The sequence below is a fragment of the Gobius niger genome (genome assembly GCF_951799975.1).
Source record: "Gobius niger genome assembly, chromosome: 16".
NCBI classification, from domain to species: domain Eukaryota; kingdom Metazoa; phylum Chordata; class Actinopteri; order Gobiiformes; family Gobiidae; genus Gobius; species Gobius niger.
In genome coordinates, this window is record NC_136867.1 from 6301138 (window position 1) to 6322492 (window position 21355).

At 43.4% G+C, this 21355-nt stretch overlaps 1 protein-coding gene across 3 annotated transcripts in view; it reads right to left on the reverse strand.

Annotated features, from left to right (window-relative positions):
- aqr (aquarius intron-binding spliceosomal factor) overlaps positions 1-21355 on the reverse strand; it is a 95207-nt gene that overhangs the window by 24898 nt on the left and 48954 nt on the right. For all 3 annotated transcript variants that reach the window (XM_079573183.1, XM_079573184.1, XM_079573182.1), the window contains exons 28-32: positions 13454-13591; positions 13295-13366; positions 12395-12582; positions 11860-12031; positions 3487-3657 (exon numbers count right to left, since the gene is read on the reverse strand). In XM_079573183.1, coding sequence (XP_079429309.1) covers positions 3487-3657; positions 11860-12031; positions 12395-12582; positions 13295-13366; positions 13454-13591 — 741 coding nt within the window. The remainder of the gene's footprint in view (positions 1-3486; positions 3658-11859; positions 12032-12394; positions 12583-13294; positions 13367-13453; positions 13592-21355) is intronic.

The following is a 21355-nucleotide window of genomic DNA, read 5'->3' on the forward strand; positions in this document are numbered from 1 at the left end:
ACGTCTTCTAAAGTCGCCCCTCCAGAGTCTGATTAAACTTCTCTCACTGAAGTTGCGAAAGCTGCTGACATTTGCTGCTTTGGGGATTGTGACAGACTCCAAACTGTCAGCGTGGACCCAAAGCTGAGCCCGCGACCTTTCGGCTCGCGGCGTTTCCCCCACAGAACCCTCTCCTTCATCCCTCACTCCCCTCCGCGGACATATCCAAGCCCTCAGCAAAATTTCAAACGCCTGTCGCCCGCTGTCACAAAAAAAACAACCACCACAGACTGGGATCATCAGCTCGCTCGCCCTGGCTTTACGGTTTAACTTTACGGGACGTTAAACAGGGCTGTCTGCGGGCTTACTGAGTGAATATGGGTAAGAAGTTATTTAGAGTATGAGCTTGTGGTTTGTGTTTGATTGTCAATCCGTCAGTGGCTAAAAGGCTTTTATGTGACAGATGCTGTTCATTCGTTAGCGTTTAAGACAATCCTCGGTAACAGTATAGATCATTTTATGCCCGATAATGTATTTGTGGCTCGTACTGTGTGGTTGTAGAAGTCCCTCCTGAGTCTCAGAAGAGGCCGAGTCACTCTCAGCCCAGAATTTGCCACATATACGCCTTAAATGGAGCAGAAAGTCTCCTGCACATCCACTTCAGGACAGTGGGCGCTATCACCCCGTCTGCATTTCGATCGGGACAAAAGTTCGGCCGATCGACGCGAGCAAAGAGGGAGTCGATTCCAGCGGATCTGGAGTTAGTTTCAGGAACTGCACCTCAGTTCTCCGAATGTGTATGATTTTATTATTTATGTACAGAAAAAGTATAGAACCCCGACTTGAGTTTGGTCAAATTGTGTTGTTCTTATCGGAATTTCAAGTTTTTAGGCTTTTTGGAAGTATTTTGTTTAGTTATGTAGATGTTAAAGGGACTATACAGAGTTTAAAAATGTTAAAATGATGTATTTTCCTCCCCCTACATGCTCCAGCTATGTAAGGTGTAGAACGAGCCCAGACGTGTTCACCACAACTGTCTCTAAAATCCTGCACTCACTCAAAAAGGTGTTGCTTCGGGAAGTGCCGTCATGCACGAGCTTAATATAGAAGGTGGAGTTAGACGTATGACCTGAGGTGGCAGTAGTGAGCATAAAAAGGGCAACTTGCATATAGCCCCTTTAATGGCAATTTTTTATGACCACTATTGTCATTTAGCATAGTTTAAGCTTTAAATCGAAATTGCCTTAATGTTCATATGGCAAATATGTTTCAAAGTATAACTGGTTAAGCTTTTCCATACAATATACGCCCTGAGCTAACAATTCTAAACAAATAAAATCAGCGATCTAAAGTAAACAAATAAACCAAAGTCAGGTGTTTGCCAAGTGCTCTTTTAAGTTCCCCTTTCAGACTGCAGTTCAAAATGAAAGCAGATTAGAGATTGACTGAGAGAAGCCTGAAATGTGAAAAGTGTTAAACTAGTAGATGAATTTAATACATTTCAGAACATGCTTATAAAGGGAACGCCATTTACAAAAGATATCGTACTTCTTAAACAACTTCTGCGACAATTCAAATTGCCAGTTTGATTTGATTGTGAATAAACATGCAGCCTTGCGATGCGCGGTGGGTAACAGAGGATAAGGAAGAGTGTTGTGACTACAGCTGACAACATGGAGTGTGAAAAGCAGCGGTATCTCCCCTGAACAAGGCTGGCTGCTGCATATGAGGTGTAAACAAATGTGTTGGGAACAGGGTTTGCTTTCCTCACAAGGTACGGAAATATCACCCAAACTCAGAGGTGCTGTGAAGTTACTGCCTCAACGAACAATAAACCAGCATTTCACAGTCTCTAGTAGGGGTGTGCTCAAAAAATCGATACAGCAATATATCGTTGCGGGCTTCTAGACAATCCACGTATCGATACGGAAGCCGTAGTATCGATACTTGATCTGGCTCTTTTGAAACGCCGTTAATCCACTGTAATTTGCCGAAACAGGCGCCTAGCTCATTCTACACATTAGGACATTGCTGGAACATGTAGGGGGAGGAAAATACATAATTTTGACATTTTTAAAATCGTCCCTGTAACTGTCCAGTGATTGTACAAACTGTTTACTACAGGCCTACTCAATAGATCAATAAATCTGGCCCGCGCCTCATTTTCCATAAGTATATCTATTTTTTGGCATCATCCCGGCCGCAATCGCGCCGGAATCACGCTGCTTTGCGTAGCAGTGTGCCTGCAGCCGAGCTAGCGTCTCTCCTACAGCGCGGCTCAAATGAAAACATGGCTCTTTAAAACGGTGTAAACTGAGTAAACAGGAGCTGATCGTTGGACGGACTGACAGGTTTTTACACCGAAGCACAAGGACAGTGTGCAGCGCGTTTTTGGACTTTTGTTCGGATTATCCCACGCAGAAGCAGCTCTCTTCGCCACCGCGGCAGATGACCACATGTTTCCCTGTCGTCTTCATCGTTACGAAGGGCTTGACCAGCGACTGTCAGGTCAGAAACACCAGTTCAGTTGTGGACGTTTGTAAAGTGGACGATGAAGCTGATGGTGCGTGAGTTTTGGATCAGTGTCCTGCACCTGCAGCGCGTGTTTAACCGGTCAGCGCTAAACCTGCTCTCTGGGCTCTAACTTAGCGAAATAACATCTGAATCATGAATCTGACAGGTGCATTTTCTTCCTTTCTCCCCCGACTTCATTCGATACGTCTTTGTGGGAAATGTACAAGCGCAGAGATGCTCTTTGTGAAGTTAACAGGCAAAAGAGAGGCTGAATATGTGGATGAGCTTCTTTCACTTTTATCATAAAGCTGGAGGTCTGGACAGAACAGTGGCTCAGGGGTTTGGTCAGCGTATGTCCCTTCAGCTGTGAGGAGCAATGGCTGAGCAGGAGTTAGTCATGTTGTTTGAGATGAGCTGGTCTCACATGTAACTCTCTTATTCTATATCAGGCTTTTGGTCTGGTTTATGGGATTTAGTCCTGCCTTAGCCCTGGTTTTGCCCTGGTTTAATCCTGGTTTAGCTCTGAGTAGTCCTAGGCTCTTTATTATTCTGTATTAATACGTTATTGCAATGTTTCTAAAGCCTAAAATGCTGAAATATAATACAACTATTGTGTTAGGTCCTATTCTATTCTATTCAATCATTGATGATAATGAAATAATCATTAATTTATTCCAAAAATATGAATACGTTTGGTGGCAGTGGTCGGCTCACCGAGTGGCCAATGACCTCCGACAAATCTGGCCCAGTGACCAAAGTAAATGAAGAGCCCTGGTTTACTACCTGCACGTGAGTTATCATTAAAACCGGCATGACGGCAAATTCTTATCATGAGGAATTTTGAAGGTGACAAGAAAACTCAGATGAACTTCATGGCAATCTCCGTGTGATGTATGTTAGAGTGTGGGCTGGCGTTTTGAGTGTGGAAGAGAGACATGCATATGAAACAAAGCACCACTCTAGACCGGTTTTTGATGAGGTTTTTCGACCTACCTTGCTGGGCTGTCCGAAGTAGTGGTTGTTGCCGCAGCGCTGGTTGATGACGTCTCTGATCAGATGCTTCTGCCCGTTGTAAGTGGTCAGGATGCTGATGCGGTCTGCGGGATACCCCAACAGCCGCATGTACATGAAGAGGGCCACCGCATACTCCGCCTCCGCGAGGTTCTGGACAAGGCACACAGGACAAGGGTGTAAGAAAATGGCTGATGTGTTTTCAATGGAGCATAAAAGCTATAGAACGTATTACTTAGATCTCTTAGAACTGGGTTATGCTGGACAAATCATAAAACAAACACAGTGGGCCACGACGATGGATTATTTATGGTGTATATCCATAGCTAGTAGTACAACCAGACCTTTATACATGCATGTGTACATACGGGATGCCTTACAGAACCGTGCCCTTCATGTGGCGACAAAGAAACAAAGGCGCTCCCAACATCTGCATTATTTATTCACTTTCAATTAGGCCTGCACTACCGCCACACTCTCCTCTGAGCGGTTATTGATGCGGCTTCATCAAGACCTCCAGCCGCCTCTGTTCTCTGCACCAGAAGCCCACAATCTACTGGAACCCGTTCAGTCATTAGCAGAGGGCTGTTTTACTCGTGTATGTGTGTGTGTCTGCCCATGTATTAAAAAGACGGAAAACTCTTTAAAAACTAGCCCATGTACCAATGCGGATTGTGAGCTTGTTTGTAGTTCCGTTAACTCCAGTATTTGGTTGGGCCTTTCTACACAATCTACAATAGGAAAATACAGCAATACAAAGTTTCGATAAAGCATTTTGCAACTTTGTATGTGGAAAAAAAACGTGATATTTGTGTGGATTTGTGCGACCTTTTTGTGACCCAATGGCTGTACAAGTGGTTAGCATGGCGCTTTTACTTTCCATCACGGTGGCTTCTGCAACTCTCCAGGTTTCATTATTTTGTACAGGTTTTCTGGTGAGCAGTGAAAACCTACTAGAAATGATATTTGAGATGAAACTAAAAGAAAAATGCTACTGTTTTGAGAAGGATATTATTATTAGCCTTAAACCTCGTTTGCATTAGTGGGCGACCATTATCGTTTTTTGTAAGGCCGATGCCAATTTTTATCAGCATTCTATAATCTTGTAAAAACATAAATACATGGCCACTCCAGCAGGGACTGATTTTACTTTATTACTGTAGGTGATCCAATCATAGTTTCTGTCCTAGCTTTGATTAGATGCCGTTAGCATCATGCCGTTAGCGTTAGCATATTGTTGCGAGCCGTGGCATTTTGCGCGGCGATCGAAAATACAATTGCGGAGGTTAAAACAAACAGAGCAATCAAATTCTCCAGGTTCTGAGCTTCATAATGACATGCAGCATGTCTATATTAACTCTTTCTCTGTTCCCCTGAGGCCGAGGAAGTTGTGGGAGGACTCGTTTTGAAACCCTGATTTCGCTCTTTCCAATGCAAAAAGTCTCTGTCACTTTCAGTCTAGTTTGCATCATGGTTTTCTTCACCTTGTTAGCACCAGGCTCAGGAAAGCTAGCTACCTTTCAATGCTACAATTTGTCGGTGTTCATCCAAGACGCAAATCCTGAACGTATTCCTCGCAAATAACAGCTACTCAAGCAATGTGCTTCATATCATTAGATCAGGGGTCCTCAAACTTCTTTTTTCTGGGGGCCACTAGGGTTGTGCCGATGGACGATGTCATCGTCCATCGGCGATGGATGAGCAACATCACGATGGAGCGCCACCATCGTGATGCCACGCCCCCTCCCGTCAAAAACACGCACTGGTCTTCTGTAGGCCTTGCAAACCTACAAACTTTGCAGGGATTGCACTGTAAATTAAATCACTGATGTAACTAATATGCGCGCTAACGTCAGTAGCCTGCCAGAAGCCACGATGTGTTAGCCGTAATTATTAACGTAAAGACGCAGCTGCTCTGTTTATGACGCGCGGGGCTCTCTCTCTCTCTCTCTTCAGCTCAGAGTTTAACAGCGCGTGGTTTTGTTTTGCTTTGCTGCGTATTGAAACTTAAACCGTTTTAAAATGAGATGGCTCTCACATCGGAGCTAGCTGAGCGCGTGGACTATTCTCACGAAGGACCGAGAGAAGAAAGAGAGAGGAGAGAGAAAGGCGCGGTGCAGGAGTTACGAGGTTACGAGCTCACGGACCGGGCGGCGCGTGGAGCGGCTTCAAAAATGTAGCTACGACGCAAACTTCAAAATATTGTCCCGTTCACCCACTGTTTCTTAAACATTACGTTAAAATTGAGCAAATGCAAATAATAAGCTCCGATTTACATTTGTATTAGTGTGATAAGAGCCTTGGAGTTCACGCTCTGAATAAGTCGTTCTCCTCTCAGACTTTGCGCACAAGTTTTAACACATTTCTTTTGCAAAAGTCGTGTCCGTGACTCTGTTCAGATCATGTTTAGTTTAGATCCATTTATGCTGCAATCTCACATTTTCCTAGCATACATAGTAATATGCAGCATATATAGGCTATGCAAATGTCTTTAAAAAAAATGCTTATAATGAGAAATGGACGATATCATCGTCCATCACGATGGTTCACTGTAAACATCGTCAACGGCCAATTAAGGGGACAAAAAAATACTAATCAAGCCTTCACACTTTGTTTTAATTTGAAATACCACAGGTATTCCATTTATTTTATTTCCAAATTAAACATCATTGCGTAATGTGACCAAAGTAATAACTGCTTACACTTGTATTGCGCTTTACAAGCCTGAGTCACAAGTTTCTCAAAGTATTACAGTCAGTATTCATTCACTCCACACTCTGCGGTGTTCAGCTTCATTTACCACGTGGCTATAATGTGTTGTTCATATCCTGATCTCTTATGTCAGTGCCTCTGCTGGACACGGGTGGAATTCTTTTTTATTTATTTAAGTTGCCCCCCTAGTGGCTGGAAAGAGTATACTGGTTATTTAGTTAAAAAATCATAACTCCGCATAGGAATGGGCTAGAGACTTAAATCATCCCACGGGCTGTAGTTTGAGGACCCCTGCATTAGATCATTAAAGTACATGCGCAAAACATATTTGATTTTTCTGAATTTAAATGAATTTACGGTAGCACTCCTGTCTTCACACCTAAAAGGTCCCGGGTTCGATCTGGGTACTCTTGTTTCCCCAACCACTAAACACATGTAAGATGGGTCAAGATGAATGAGAGTGTGCTTGGAAGAGCACCCGTCCTTGGAAGAGCACCCGTGAGTCTACTACAACTTGTTACACCTATGGGACCTTAGCGGCGCTCATTTTCTATTTCAAATGAATGAGAGTGTGTTTGAGAGTTCGAGTGTGGGACAACAGATGCAAATTACCCCAAGGCTACAATCTGGCTACAATCTGTCCCAACCAAATAAACAAATAAATAAAAAATCCAGCTTTGAATCCTATATTTCAACAGATGTAGCATGAGAAGTCAGTACACTGTAATAGTAGACAGCAATCAATCTATAATGTGGCTGCAGTCTGATGTGTTCACATGCGCCTGAGTAGTTCATTAACATGCACACAGTCCCCATCAAATAAACAGATTGGAGGAGCAGCAGATGCGTCTCACTTGGTCCAGGCAAATACTGACCGACATGCTGATGTTCATGTATGAGCTGAGAAGACGCCCTCACCGCATGAGTAAAAGCATCTACATACGCAATAACAAACAATAAAACCCCCTGCTCCACATGTAAACTAGTCTCATGGGGAGATCTTTGAAACGAAGCCCACCTCGTGTCCGCTTTATTTATATCAATCAGAACATAGCGTGGCCCCCCCTGCCCCGCCAACCTAGAAAGCTTGGTTGCCATAACGACAAGGTCAGACCCTGCCCGCCGGAGTCCGAGCCGATCGCCACGGGGCTGGACAACAAACTCCTACAAAACAAGAGAGCTTAAGAGAAGGGGCCTCAGGGGAACGCGTACTTGGGAGTAAATTACCGTACTCGGCGGTGAACGTCGACTCGGAGGTAATTTTATGATGTAATCAAGGTTACACATGTGACCCCCGACGAGCCGTTTGAAAGCAGATGGTGCTATTAATAACCCCAAGGCCTTCGGTAATGAGGCGAGCAGCAAAAATCCATCATTAGTCAAAGGGCAGGAGGGATTGTTTGTGGTATGGCGTAAACATGAAGAAAACATGCTTGAATCCAATTGTTAGTTTGACTGAAAACAACTGCATTGATTGTTTTCTCTTCTCGCCAGTATCATGACAAGACACGCCATGATGTAGTTGCAGATAATGTTACTACGACTACATGGTAACGGAAACAAAATATAATTAGTAAGAATAAGAATATGAAACTGAAAAATAGATTGTAATTGTCTAAGGCTATATCCACACGAAGACAAAACGCTTATGTTTTCAGAAACTTTCTTTGTAAGCACGAAGCCAGCTCAGTAAATGTGTGCGTCCACATGGGTCGACTCAGCTACAAAGTTGCGTTAACTCGTCTAAAGGGCAAAACAGAAACACGAGCAGAGCCTCTGAGGACCAGGACGCGCACAGGGATGAAGAGTTTATACCTTCCAAGATGGAACACTATCGATCGCTATTTGGACCATGTGGATTAATAAATGCGCGGTTTACTTATTACTTTATGTACATATACACAATACCATAAGTTGTTAGCGTTTCACTCTGTGAAGTCGTAGTCTTTGAGGCTCCGCACACGAACATGCGCGTGTTGTCGGCTTCTGACATTCTTCAAACATTACACTTTTTTGCGTCTCCTTTGCAGATGTTTGTGTGTTGCTTGTCCAGGTGAAGCGGTGACATGGGGATGTTGTACTGTGACACTAGAAGTGTGGACTTTGTTTTTGCTGATGAGTTAGCTGCAGTTTTCAGTTAAGCTGCAGGATCTGTTTACATGCTCGTACAGGAAAGGCTACATTTATTGTTTTTTTTTTTTAAAGAGTGGGTATTATGCTTTTTTCAATCACATAGCACCAGTCTATATCACACTACAATGATGACCAAACCTTCTCTTGGTCTGTAAATGCAGTAAATTAGAATAACTGCCTTGTATAAAATTGCTCTCTCAAAATGGCTGTAGTGAATGTGTTGAAATAGGCCTCTGTCTCTTTAAGAACCTCTGACCCTTTCAGACACGCCCCCTCCACACGCTGTCTGTGGCATCAGTGGGGAGGGGGTTCTGCTGAGGAGCAGTGGTTGGTTACTCGGCTGGTGACGAAAGCTCGGAGGCGTCTCCAGGAGGTGGGGGCGTTCCTAGGAGGACTCAGGCAAACCTATCCCTAAAATGGCCGCCATCAGAGTTTTTACAGATGACTCAAAAATACGTGAATGTGCCAAGGCAACACTTCAGGCATGTTTTTAATGAGGGAATGACATAATAACATGATGTAAAGCTTGAAAAAGTTGATTTTGCATAATACCCCCCCTTTAAATAAAAAAATCTAATCGAAAATCGAGATCGATCAATATTGGGAAAATAATCGTGATTTTCTTCCCTAGTCGCCCAGCCCTACCATCAGCCCACTGTATTTCCAGTGTGCAGACTTCTGTCTGCGCAGACTGCCCCGGGACTTTGTGGGGCTTGAAGCCGCTCTGAGTGTGCCGGAGCTGCATCCGTGCTGAATTATTTGATGCTGACTTTTGATGAATTTAGCCCACGCTTCGCTTTGTCCCTCCATAATATGTCACCATATAGATATAGGTATTGGATCATACTAGGGGGCGTGGCCTAGCCCAGGGGTATGGACCATAAGCATATTTCGCACACAAAAATAAAGTTGAGTTAAAGTCTGGTCCATATGAGATGCAAATGCTTTGAAGTGAAATACTGACACTGAAAGCTGGTGGTTAGCATGAAGCTAATGTGAGCATCATGGTAAGCATCCGTTATTTATGTATTTATGGGCCTTTGAGCCACTTGGCAGCTCTCCATGTCTCCGTATCTTTACATGGTAAAACATAAATCATTAATTGAGCATTTGTCAAAGTAATGGTGTAGTAGAAGGTGAAAGCGTAGTTCTTCCCCTCCCCTTGTTTTCCCCCTCCAGGAGCTAAGCCGTCTGTATCCATCTGCCAAAGCCTGACTTGCTGAAAGATGGTTCTAATTTTAATCTTTACCCCTGTTTCAATGATCTACGATGATCGGTATTTATGGCCAAAGTCATATGATGTACACTTGGCTAATGACAGCACTCGCTATAAAGGCTTCAATTGAGTCGTTTTTAGCTTCGCACTTCAACGTAATAACACAGGAGTAAAATGGTGTAACTACTTCCTGACCTCAGTGTATATTGCCATCGAAATAACCCATTTCATATGAGTGGAGGGCCAAGAAAACACGTTCTCTTTGTACGTGCATAATGTACCCGTGTTTGCAGTTCCGCCTGTAGTGCCTAAACAGCAGAAGTAGCAGTGTTAGCTCAGCTGTGACAGAGATACTGCAGGCGCTGGCTACAATTGCTCCTCCAGTGTCCAATTTATCTGCGCTGGTTCGTTTGTGTGTTTGAGAGTGTGTGAGCCGGGTTGGGGAGGGTAGAGGGGTAGGGAAAGCATGCGCCGCTCCCTGGAGGAGTCTGAAATGGCGCCGGGCCAACAGTTGAGCTTCATGTGACCAGCGGTCTGTGGAGAAGCACATGGCTCTGGACTTAAAGACAATAAAGGCACTGTGCAGGTCAGTGTAGGAGCACAGCGGATCCTCTGGGAATTTGGAGTTACTATGACAACTTACTGATTTTACTGTCGGGGCTTGTGTGTCTAAAAGGTGATCAGAGGTGCTCAAGTCAGTACTATTCAGGGTTTATACAGGCAGAGGCCAGTCAAATCTGATGCCATTTTTAATGCCACAAACGCAGTAAGTGAGACGAGTGAACCCCTGTCACTGAAAACCTGTGTTTGCTACTGAGCGCGGGACAACTCATGGCCACAATGTGATGTTTCCTGTTTACCATGTCTGGTCACTGACACACACGGTCCTGACCAAATGGAACAAATAAATAGTCTTTAAACATCTTTGGTGTTGAGTAAGAACTGTTTTACATCTCTCTCTCTCAAGGGCAACTGACCAGGAGAGTTTAGGTAATGATTCTGAGATTTGAACTTACCTGAGCTTAGACGAATTGATACATACACTATGGTATTTGTGCGTGCCCATGGAAGAGCGTGGTAGCTTCCAACTTCACCCCCGTTTGGAGCTATAGGAATACATTGGGAGAGGCCAAATCATCTTTGATCATTTTGCGTGACTGAGGGCACGCACAAAGATCAGGCAGGTACGTATCAACTCGTCTAAGCTCAGGCAAGAACATATTTCAATATGTAAAAACGGTGGCCTGTTCCTTTAAGAGCGATGTCCCACTCCACCTATGGAGTGCCTCTGCGATACTAACGACCAACTACCTGAAACAGTCTTCAGCCCTGTCTGCAGAGGAACCCTGCCTATAGGGAATGGACAACAAGAACTGAAGCTCCAACAAGGACTGGATGTTCTTCTGCAGTCTTGCCCGGTCTGCTGAGGGACTCCCATCAGCCCTGGGTCTATTAACTGCCTGTCCGTCCCAAAAAAAAAAATGATTATGCTAATTTTGTAATCGTTTAGTGTAATAATCGAAATTGTAATCGAATTTCGATTGATTGCACAGCCCTAACACTAGCAATGTCAACCAAGAATCACTCCTATTTTCTGGGAAGAAGACGGCGCAGGATTTGCAGCAACTCCTTCACACGATTGGCTAGCACCACAGATAACCTGAAAAACCAGAGAAAACAAGTAAACTGCGCACACCTTTAATGGATGAGGTATGACGGAAAATCTAGGAAGCGTGAAATGGAGCCTAGGGAGGGATTCTGCTACTGCGAGAGCAAGTGAGTGAGAGAGAGGCTCACAAATCCAACTAAGGAAGTCATAAATGCCACACTGTGTACATGATTATTTCTGGGACGGCCCCGGCTTATGTATCAGCGCATATACCTGTGCCGGGATGATAAACTCAACAAATCACATGTGCTTTATTGGCTTTGGAGGCACGGTAAAAAACACTCAATAAACTTGATTAGTTCCGTTCTCGGTGGCTCATGAGCTGCTGTGAGCGCTCCCTGAAGAAAGTATTTTTGTCTAACGCTACACGTGGGACAAATGAACATCCGGCAGGCAATGTTTTAAAAGACTTTCAAATCAACCAGCCCCCAGTTCTCCACAGGAAATGACGTCACATCCTAGCTAGTTTATACTAATCGAAGCTAACCCTAACCCTAACCTTACGGACAGGGGAGCTTACTATGACTACATTTCTCCTTATACCTTTTCTCCTTTATACATTTCAGGAGTGACTTTAGTTGAACCAGTACAACGGAGCTAGTTTACGCTCTGAACCAGCACTGACCTGGTAGAAGTACGGGTTGGGCTCGGACTCTCCCACTCCGTTGAAGTCCTCTACGTTGACGAGCTGGAAGTCGTAGGTCAGGCCGGGGTTGGGCACCTGGAACTCGGGCCGCTGCTGCACATGTGGCAGGTTCCCCAGGTGTTTGTAGCGCCAGTTGTACAGGTTACAAAGGCTGGAGTGTTACACACACACAGAACTTTTAGCTTCTTTGTTGAAGGTACGATATAATGCTTTATTTTGGCTATAAAAAGAAATATAGTCATCTTAGCCTTGGAATTCTTTGTAGTAAAACTTTAAATGGTGTATGTGTCCAGAAACTAGCCTAGTTCTACAAAACGCCAGCTGTTTAGTGCTTGCTCTTTAATGCTAAACTTACACACAGACTGAACATGATTGTAAGGACAATGTAAAAGTCACTTATGTGCACCGAGTTGCTCACAATCTTCACATAATGAATCAGTTAGGTTTGGATAGGAAAACAAATGAACTAAAACAACAACATTAAACATGCTAAAGAATAAGTTGTGGGTCTGACCTGGCGCGCGCTCGCCCCTGTGCGTCCAGGTCCACGGTGGGCACTCCCAGGCGGACGAAGCGTGTGAAGAGCGACTGCTCCATGTTGGAGTACTTCTGGAAAGCCATGTTCTTGATGACGGGGGGCAGCTGGTGGTGGTCCCCGATCATGATCCAGCGCTTGAGACGGCTGAAGCCGTCCTCTGGGTTCTGTGGAGCGAGGTAGAGACAGCAGGTGAGAACAGAGTGCTGGAGGTCAGGAGATACTGGAGGAAACATTACACTATAGGCAGAAATGCAGATGACTCCATTCATGTCCACCAAAAGCTACATTAATAGATTGCTAACACAAATAAGACATTCACATAATAATTCAATATTTTTTTCCCCTTGTGTGAACTGTCATTTTACTACAGAAGCTGTACTTACACTACTTGCGTGTCTTAAAATGTCAATATTAACACGGCGTAACATGTCATACTTTAACTGAAATGGGGCGATTTCAAGATAGCACATTCACAATACTTTTTCATCTCTGAAGAGGTGCCTTCTTCCACACTAAGTGCATGTCGTCGAGATATTTGTCCGAGTCAGCGGATGTCCCACTTTCACACCAACTAACACCTGCATTTACTAAAGCATAAATGAGCACGTCTTAATATGAATAAAGTCAAAATGGCAGATGACCTCAAGGACCCCTTGATTCTTTTTATTAATATAGCCTTTATGACAGGACAGCACAGAATGAGAGACTTCCAGCAAATTGTTGTAATGGAGACTTGAACCCTCAACACTGGGAGTATTTTTCGATATGTGCAACAGTTTTAACCACAATCAGCTGCACACCTAAATCTTTCTTCAGTGTTTTTTTCCCGTTTCCCCATCTAAGTCGTGGTTTACTGAAATCTGGCTTTTTCCTCACCTGTAACAGCAGAGGGATGAACGTCTCGATTTCCAGAATCTGGGCGGCTTCCTCCATCAAGATGTTGTCGTACTGGAGAGAGAGAACCACACACTTTATATACATACAAATATCTGTATATGAATACATTCTATGGAGCACTGAAATGATCCACGGCACCTTAAAGCCCAGCTCCACCAGGTCATGGCGTTTGAGGGCCGCGTGTGTGCACGTCATGGCGATGATCTTGGCCTCCTTCACCAGGAGATACTTGGAGCGGTCCAGTCCACTCCTGAGCAGCTCGAACGCCCGGAACTCCTGGGTATGACAAAGAGGAATAGAACTTTATTTTTTGTTGTCTGTTTTGTTGAAAGGTGCTGCTTTAATGCCCTCACCCACAGCTACTGTATATCCGGCGGGCGCGCCAGTCACCAAAGTGTGAATATAACATGTACCAAGGATGAAAGATCAAAAAAGTCATTGAGCTTACGAGGAGGGAAACTGTGAGCACGTCGGTTTGGAACAAAGTCTTATTAAACTGGATCACAGGCGCGAATAAATGTGGCTTTGATGAGAAAACATCATCTGATCTACTTTCTTACTCGCGAGTGACTAGACTGTGTGTGTCGGCTGTTCCCCGCAGAGGTGCTGACACTTCACTTTAGATGCTTATCCTATCCATCACCGAGCTTTGTTTCCATCCATCACTGTCAGAGCCGCCTTCGGATAACACCAGCACTGTACTGCAAAAATAGATCCCCCGCAAATAGAGACATATCCACAGCAGGTACTGTTTGGCTGTAAGATCAACTGCAGGCAGGCCGAGTTTGTAAATATAGGGCTGATATTAACATTTTGCTTAGAGCGTATGTGTGAGGGCAAACTTGGCATTGTGGGGAAGTGAGGGGTAATGCATCAGCATAGTGCAACATTGGCGATTTACCGCTTTTAAAAAAACTTTTGGATTTACTAGTTATTGTTTTATACATATTTGCATACAAGATTCATCAAAGGCATAACGAAAAATAGTAAACGTGCAGAGAGAGGCAGAAAGCCAAAATGGCCTCCACTTTAATCAAAGTTCTAAGACTTCCATAGTCCATACCTATGCAAAACTAGTTTAAAAAAAGACAATGCAAGACTGTACATCAATGCAGATTTTCTTATCCTTATTATTTTTAAGGATGTCTTTGATGCAGTGGTTTCGCTCGGGATAATTTCTCTCCTTCATTTTGAAGGACAGGGTTGAAAAAAATCCGTCATGAGCAACTTTTATCCTTCATAAATTAATCTCTCATAAGCGTTTTTTTTTTTTTTTAAATAAATGTATATACATGTATAGGCTGCATATTATTTATGTTAGTAAAAATGTGAGATTGCAGGATAAATGGAGCTAAACTAAACCTGATCTAAACAGTCATGGTACATTTTGCAACAGAAATGTGCATAAACTCGTGGGTAAAAGTCTCAGAGGAGACGACTTTCAGAGCGTCACCTGCTCATCAATATCAAGGCTCAGATTACGCTAATACAAATGTAAAGTGGAGCTTTTTATTTGCATTTGTCAATTTTAACGGAATGTACGAAACGGTGGGTGAACGGGACAATGTTTACCAGTTCCATCACTGCACTACGGGCCGCCGCTACGCACATGGGGAGGGAAAGAGAGACATAGATGAGCTCGTCCTGAGACTTATGTGAGAAGAGCGGCTTCATATGGGAAAGATATTATTAACCTTTAACCGTGTTTGCATCGTGGTTTTCTTCCCCGTGTTGTTGTTAGGAAAGTTAGCGAGCAAGGCAGTGATACAACTTGTAAGAGCTCATCCAAGACAAGACGCGGTGTGAAACTTTAGAGAGAAAGAGAGAGCCCCGAGCGCTCTGAAAAACAGCAGAGCTGCGTCTTTATTTTCGTTACGGCTTGATTTTCAAACCTTCAAAATGACGGACGGCCTTTGAAATTTTCCGTCAAAGTAAAAAATATTCCGTAAATGACGGAGAATTTTCGGTTAATGTAACCTCTGCTTTGATGTACGTGCGGAAATAGATTCAACAATTTACACTATCTATATATAACAAATAATTGAACTGACAGATTCATAAATATAAGTAGATTTAGTTTGAAGAGTAAATTAGCAGATGAAGCTTTGGGTGGGTTGCAATTCGAACAAAGTGCTTTTGCACAGGCCACAATCACCGACCTGATCAACTTTATGCCAAGGGGATGTTGCACCGTGTGAGGCAAATGGTGGTCACACCGAGTCTCGCCAGCCAGACTTACTTCTTTCTCTTTATACTTGAAAAATATTCCAAATAGGCATATATAAATAGAATAAACAGAATAGTATGGCTGGCCACGCTCGGTCATACCAGGCCAGAGCTGTTTTTTAACCTAAATTATACTTTTTCCGATACCGATACTAACATAGTTGTTGTCTAGAACCATAAAACAGAACAATGATGTCTGGAGGATCTGCACATTTGCCAAGTCACTTCTTTTAATGCTGTCCCTGGACCAACAGCATCAACGATATTTTTCAATACCTGCTTTGGCTACTTTGATTTTTTCGATGCCAGTAGAACCTGAACTTTTTTCCAATACCATACTGGCATCGTTTAGCAGTACCTAACACCAGACCCCTCAAAAAAGCAGAACATTTCGGAGCATCCTTTTATTGGAGACAGCCTGATAGCTGGTGTACACTGTGGGATTTGCTTTGTTTTATAGGATTTCTAGATGTCACATTGCACGACGTGGGGACAGTAAAATCGTGAGCTGCACTCTGGTCGTAGCTAAGATTGCCTCTTTAAACCATCGCACAGTGGACATAGGTTTATCGAAGAGAATGTCAGGCTACAGGCGGCGTGTGTTTAGCTGAGGCGAGTGCCGCGTGTTGGCTGTGTTTATTTCCACAGTAAAGAGCAGTGAAAGACCTGTAAATCGTGGAGTGGGACCGGCTCATGCCTGGCCTCTGTTGTTTGTGACCCTGGCGGTGTGCAGTGTTGACGAGACAGATACAGTATCATCGTTGCAGCGAGAGGAGGCTCACTCTGAGAAACATCATAATCGGTCGTCGCTCATCTTTGGTCGTAGGACGGTTCTATTTTAAATCTTTGTCCCTGTCTCACTGTATGACCGACAACCTGCGATTTTTAGCTACAATCTCAGATTTTCCCCATGACGAGTGATCGCCAAAATTGTGCAGTGTACACCCGGCTGAAGGCACATCTGTGCATCTAATCAGCATCTTGATATGCCAAACCATTTGAGAGCGGTGTTAATTTCGTCGACTAAAATATTAATTTTAGTCAAAGTGTTATTTTTGACGACTAAAATTGGACTAAAACTGAATTAAAAGTTTTTCATGAGACTAAAACTATGACTAAAATGTCCAGATATTTTAGTCGACTAAAATAAGACTAAATAAAAATGAAAGCTTTGTTCATGTGGAGCAGCTCCATGAAGCAGAGGAACAAGATTAAATATGATTATAATGAATATTATCAAAGCAAAGTCGACTAAATTCGTCTTAAATTTAGTCGACTAAATTTACTTACAATTTTAGTCGACTAAAACTAGACTAAAATTGAAGATATTTTTTTGACTAAAACTAGACTAAAATCGAATTACATTTTCGTCAAAAGACTAAAACTAAATTAAAATATGTTGTCAATTTTTTTTAACAGATGTCTAGTTCACCCCAAAGAAAAGAGCAAAAACAACCAACTTGACTAACTTTTCTCATAAATGTCAGGTGATTTCTTTATTGCCTAGTGGATGAGACATGAGCGAGTTCCGCCTCCTGACCAGAATCGAAGCTATTTCTTATGTTTTTGTGAGAAAAAAACAAAGCCATTTCAGACACAAAGGAGAACACGCAAACTCCACAGACAAGGAAACAAGGTCCAGGAATCTATGACTGTCGAGGCGAGGACTTGGTTTCTTAGCACTTAACGTTATTGTTTGCCTGCTCCAGGAATGATCTATATATTACATATTAAAATTCCAAGCAGTCGTTACTATAAGCTAAAGACATACTAGCAATCCATTGGTGCCAACATTAAAGCAATTTGAGATAAGAAAAGCTCATGAGAAGAAAACGTCCTGTGGATAGTTTATGGACAGGAGGCTCATTAATATAAACGATCTCAACGGTGGGATGAGAAAGAAGCAATGCACTGATGAGGGAACAACATAATAGCACGGCTAACAAAAGTGCTAACCGGTATCTGTAGATCTGCAATATTGTCCAGCCATTATTACTACATTGCCTACAGCAGTTTTGAGTTTTCTAGGCAGACGAGACTGACAGCGGTACAGAGTCCTGGGCGGCTCTGGGGAGGATAAATATTTGATATGTTACTATTTTTAAAACCAATAGTAACCAATAAACCATACAGTATTCATGCACTCTATTTTTAACCCCCATGGCTCCGGCAGAGGAACAGGCTGAAATGGAGACACCATGAGAAGAAACATGGCCAGGGAGAAAAACAACATAAAGGATGATGGAGGAGAGGATAAAGTATATAGTACACCCTTGAAAACATACTCTGAAGCTCTCATACACGCACTGTTCTGATCTGGGGTCACTACAGTTGGTGAGGTCGAGGTTCAGCAACACGATGTGCCCAAAGAATGAGATCAGCTGACAACCTGAACGTCGTGAATGACCAGGTTATTCCATCAGTGGATTTCTTGACAATGCCAGGATCCATCAGGCTCACAGTCTGAGAGAGTGGTTCAGGGAGCATGATGAATCCAGATCTTAAAGGAATAGGCCACCGTTTTTACATACTAAGATATGTTCTTACCTAACCTTAGTCGAGTTAATATATACCCGTCTGGTCTTTGTCCGTGCGCTCTGTCACGCAAACGGAGCACATACGCAGCCTCTCCCACATGTCATATAGCTCCAAAAAAGCTCACGATAGAAGCTACCAAGCTCTTCCACGTGTTCCCTATTTAAATAATCGTCCGGGGTGAGTTGGAAATCTGTGAAACATTACTACACTATATACTTTCTGCTTGTTATCACAGCCCGGCACGATGCACGTAAAAGGCATTGTTCACAAGTTATCGACGCTTCTTCAACTGTTCTCTGCGAGCTCTCTACAAGTCACGCAGCTTCTATTGACGGAAGTGAGCGGGGGAAGTCTTTAGGAGTTACTGCGCGGACGCTGTGCTCCTGTATCATTACTATGTCTATGTGAAACTGACCAAATACTTTTTTTCCCCACTGTATATTAACTCGTCTAAGGTTAGGTAAGAACATATCTTAGTATGTAAAAACGGTGGCCTATTCCTTTAACCCATTGAGAATCCGTGGGATGTGCTGGAGAAGGCTTTGCGCAGTGGTCACACTCTCTCATCATCAATACAAGAACGTGGTATTGCAGAAGCTTATTGAAAAAATGCCACAGCAAATGGTGCAGGAGCATAATGACCTTTTCTTTTGACGTGACTTTTTTCTTTGGTCATGCAGAGTAGGGGAGAGTGGGCGTGGGTTGGGTCACACAAGATGTTTCTTAGCTTTACTGCTAAGGATTTCACCATTTTGCCAAGGTACTACAGGAGTGATCTTCCGCCTGGCGTGCTCCGCATTGCTCACGACGGATTTGGAATCTCAAACAATCGAGCAATGTAGCACCAGTGATATCCCTGGTCGCCGGAGGGCGCCGCTTAAAGAAAAAAGGGTTCGACAGAGGTGTGGTGTTCTACAAACAGTGAGTTTGTGCTGCTCTCATTACATTGCTTACATTGACATCGCTTTCAGCCTCGCAGGACAGACTACAAACTATTTCTCCCAATGTGAGTTAAACACTGCCCATTTCCCGAGAGAGAGAATATATTGATGGTCCGGCTCTAACGCCAGGATTAAAGTGTGTGGCAAACTCCACACCGCAGAAATGTGATCAAAACACCAGCACGTGCACCAACCGCCACTCACAGTAGCGGAAAATATTTCAGTCTGGTCTGAAGGTGGAGATGCATGTCTAGTCTAATCTGCAATCTGCACCAGTTGGAACCAGGATTCGAACCACCAACTTCTAGGTTATTGGACATTGTCAATATTAGATTTTTACAGCCATGACTTGAACGTTTGTACTGTAAATGACTGACTTATGAAGACTTCTCTTTGTCCGGCTTCGCACTCCACCTCTCGCTGACAGCATCTAACCTGGCTTGCACTTCAGATGCTGCAGAGATAAGCAAATTCAGCAGAACTTGGCTCCTGCTCCATCCCAGACAGCAGAGGCTCTTAATGGGCGTACACATTTCACTGCAGCACCAGCACAGGAGGGGAGAGAGAGAGAGCGAGGTGTGGCGATGTGCGGATACACAGGCCCTCAAAGATAAATCAAGGTCACCACACATGTTGGGGATATTACCTCCAGCCAATAACTTCTTTATTGCTTTTTCTGAGACCTTCCTGGTGTTGCTCATAAATCTGAGACGCTATTTTCATCCCTATAGAAATATAAGACGGGGCCGGAGAAATTAGGCGGCTTTGCCTGGTTGTAGCTTTGAGCTGACAGTGGGTAAAGATAAGTAATAGTGCCTTGTACGGACGACAATAGCAAGGAGCGTCGAGTCTCTTAACTCAATATTATCGCCAGATAGAGACGGATAGACTGTGTGTGCAGGGCTGCCGATGAAGAACAATGCGGTGGAATGGTGAGATAAATAACAAACCGACAGATATCATACACTCTTCGCTTAGTTTGGCTTGTATAACATCCTCTAAATCAGTGGTTCTCAACCGGTACGGTGTCAGGCCCACGACAACCCTGAATTTGCTACATACAATATAAAATACTGTATTTGTATTTTACATTGTATGTATTGTATGGCTACTGTTAATTTTTTTCCGATAACGGTATTTTAAAGCAGTACTAAGTAACTCTTCCCCCTAGAGGCCATAAGCGCAACTGCAGGTGTAGTAGCAAGTTACGATTTTTTTACTTATTAATTGTCTTGGAGAGTAAATACTACGCTGACAGGAAAGGCGAAGGGAGAGAGGGTTACTGTGCATCCAATTATACAATAGAAATATTTTTTTTCACTCAAACCTGGCTGTAAATACTGTTTAAAGTGACGTTAGTCCGCAGTTAGCTTTGCCCGTTAGCATGTTAGCTTCTTCTTCGTGATTCCATTAGTGTGTATTGCTTTCTCCGGACCGGTGGCAGTCAAGTTGCAAACATGGTTTGCTGGTCAGTGACACCAGGAGGGGATGAAAGACCCTCCAATCATCCCATAAACACTTGTATTACCCCCACAGGGACTACGGAAAGGATTTATTAAAGTAAACACGTTACTTAGTACAGCTTTAACCATACCTGTTATACAATAACAATACCAGAAGCGCCTTTCACCGTAAAACATTATGGGGTGTGGAAAGAGCCAAACAAGCGCTCATTCTGTGTGAGTGGCTGGTCTGAGTTACTTCAATAGTCGGTCTTTGAAGATTTTCTACAATAAAACATGTTGAAATGCAAAGGAACTAACTACTATACAGTAGGTGGTGGCAGGAAGAAAAAGTAGTAATAGAAGTAGAAGTAGAAGGAGGAGGAGGAGGAGGAGGAGGAGGTGGTGGTAAGCACTGCTGTTGGGGCTTGTGCAAATCGGACTCTAGATATCCCAACTGGAAATGGGATAAAAAGTGTTCCCCAGCAACAAAGCCTGGTAAGATCTACAACAACTATTAGAAAGAACTCAGATGTAGAGTTATCTAGCAACAATGATGTAAACAAAAGGCCGCAGCTGAACGTCTCGACCAAACAGCAGCCCACCCAAACAAAGGGCGAAAAAGGCTTAAACTGATCTAAGCCACGGAGAAGGCTCATCATTGCAAGATCCTGTGGCTCCGCTAAGTGACAACGAAATTGTGCATGAGTATGGTGCGACAATGGCGCAGATGGTAGACTGGGTCGTCTCATGACCTCTTGGGCAAGGCACTTTACCCTCCTTGCCTCCAGTGTAAAATGTGTGAATGGGTGACGGTTTCCTTGCTGTAAAGTGCTTTGAGTGTCTAATATGGGTGGAAAAGCGCTATACAAGAGATCATTCACCACTTACTA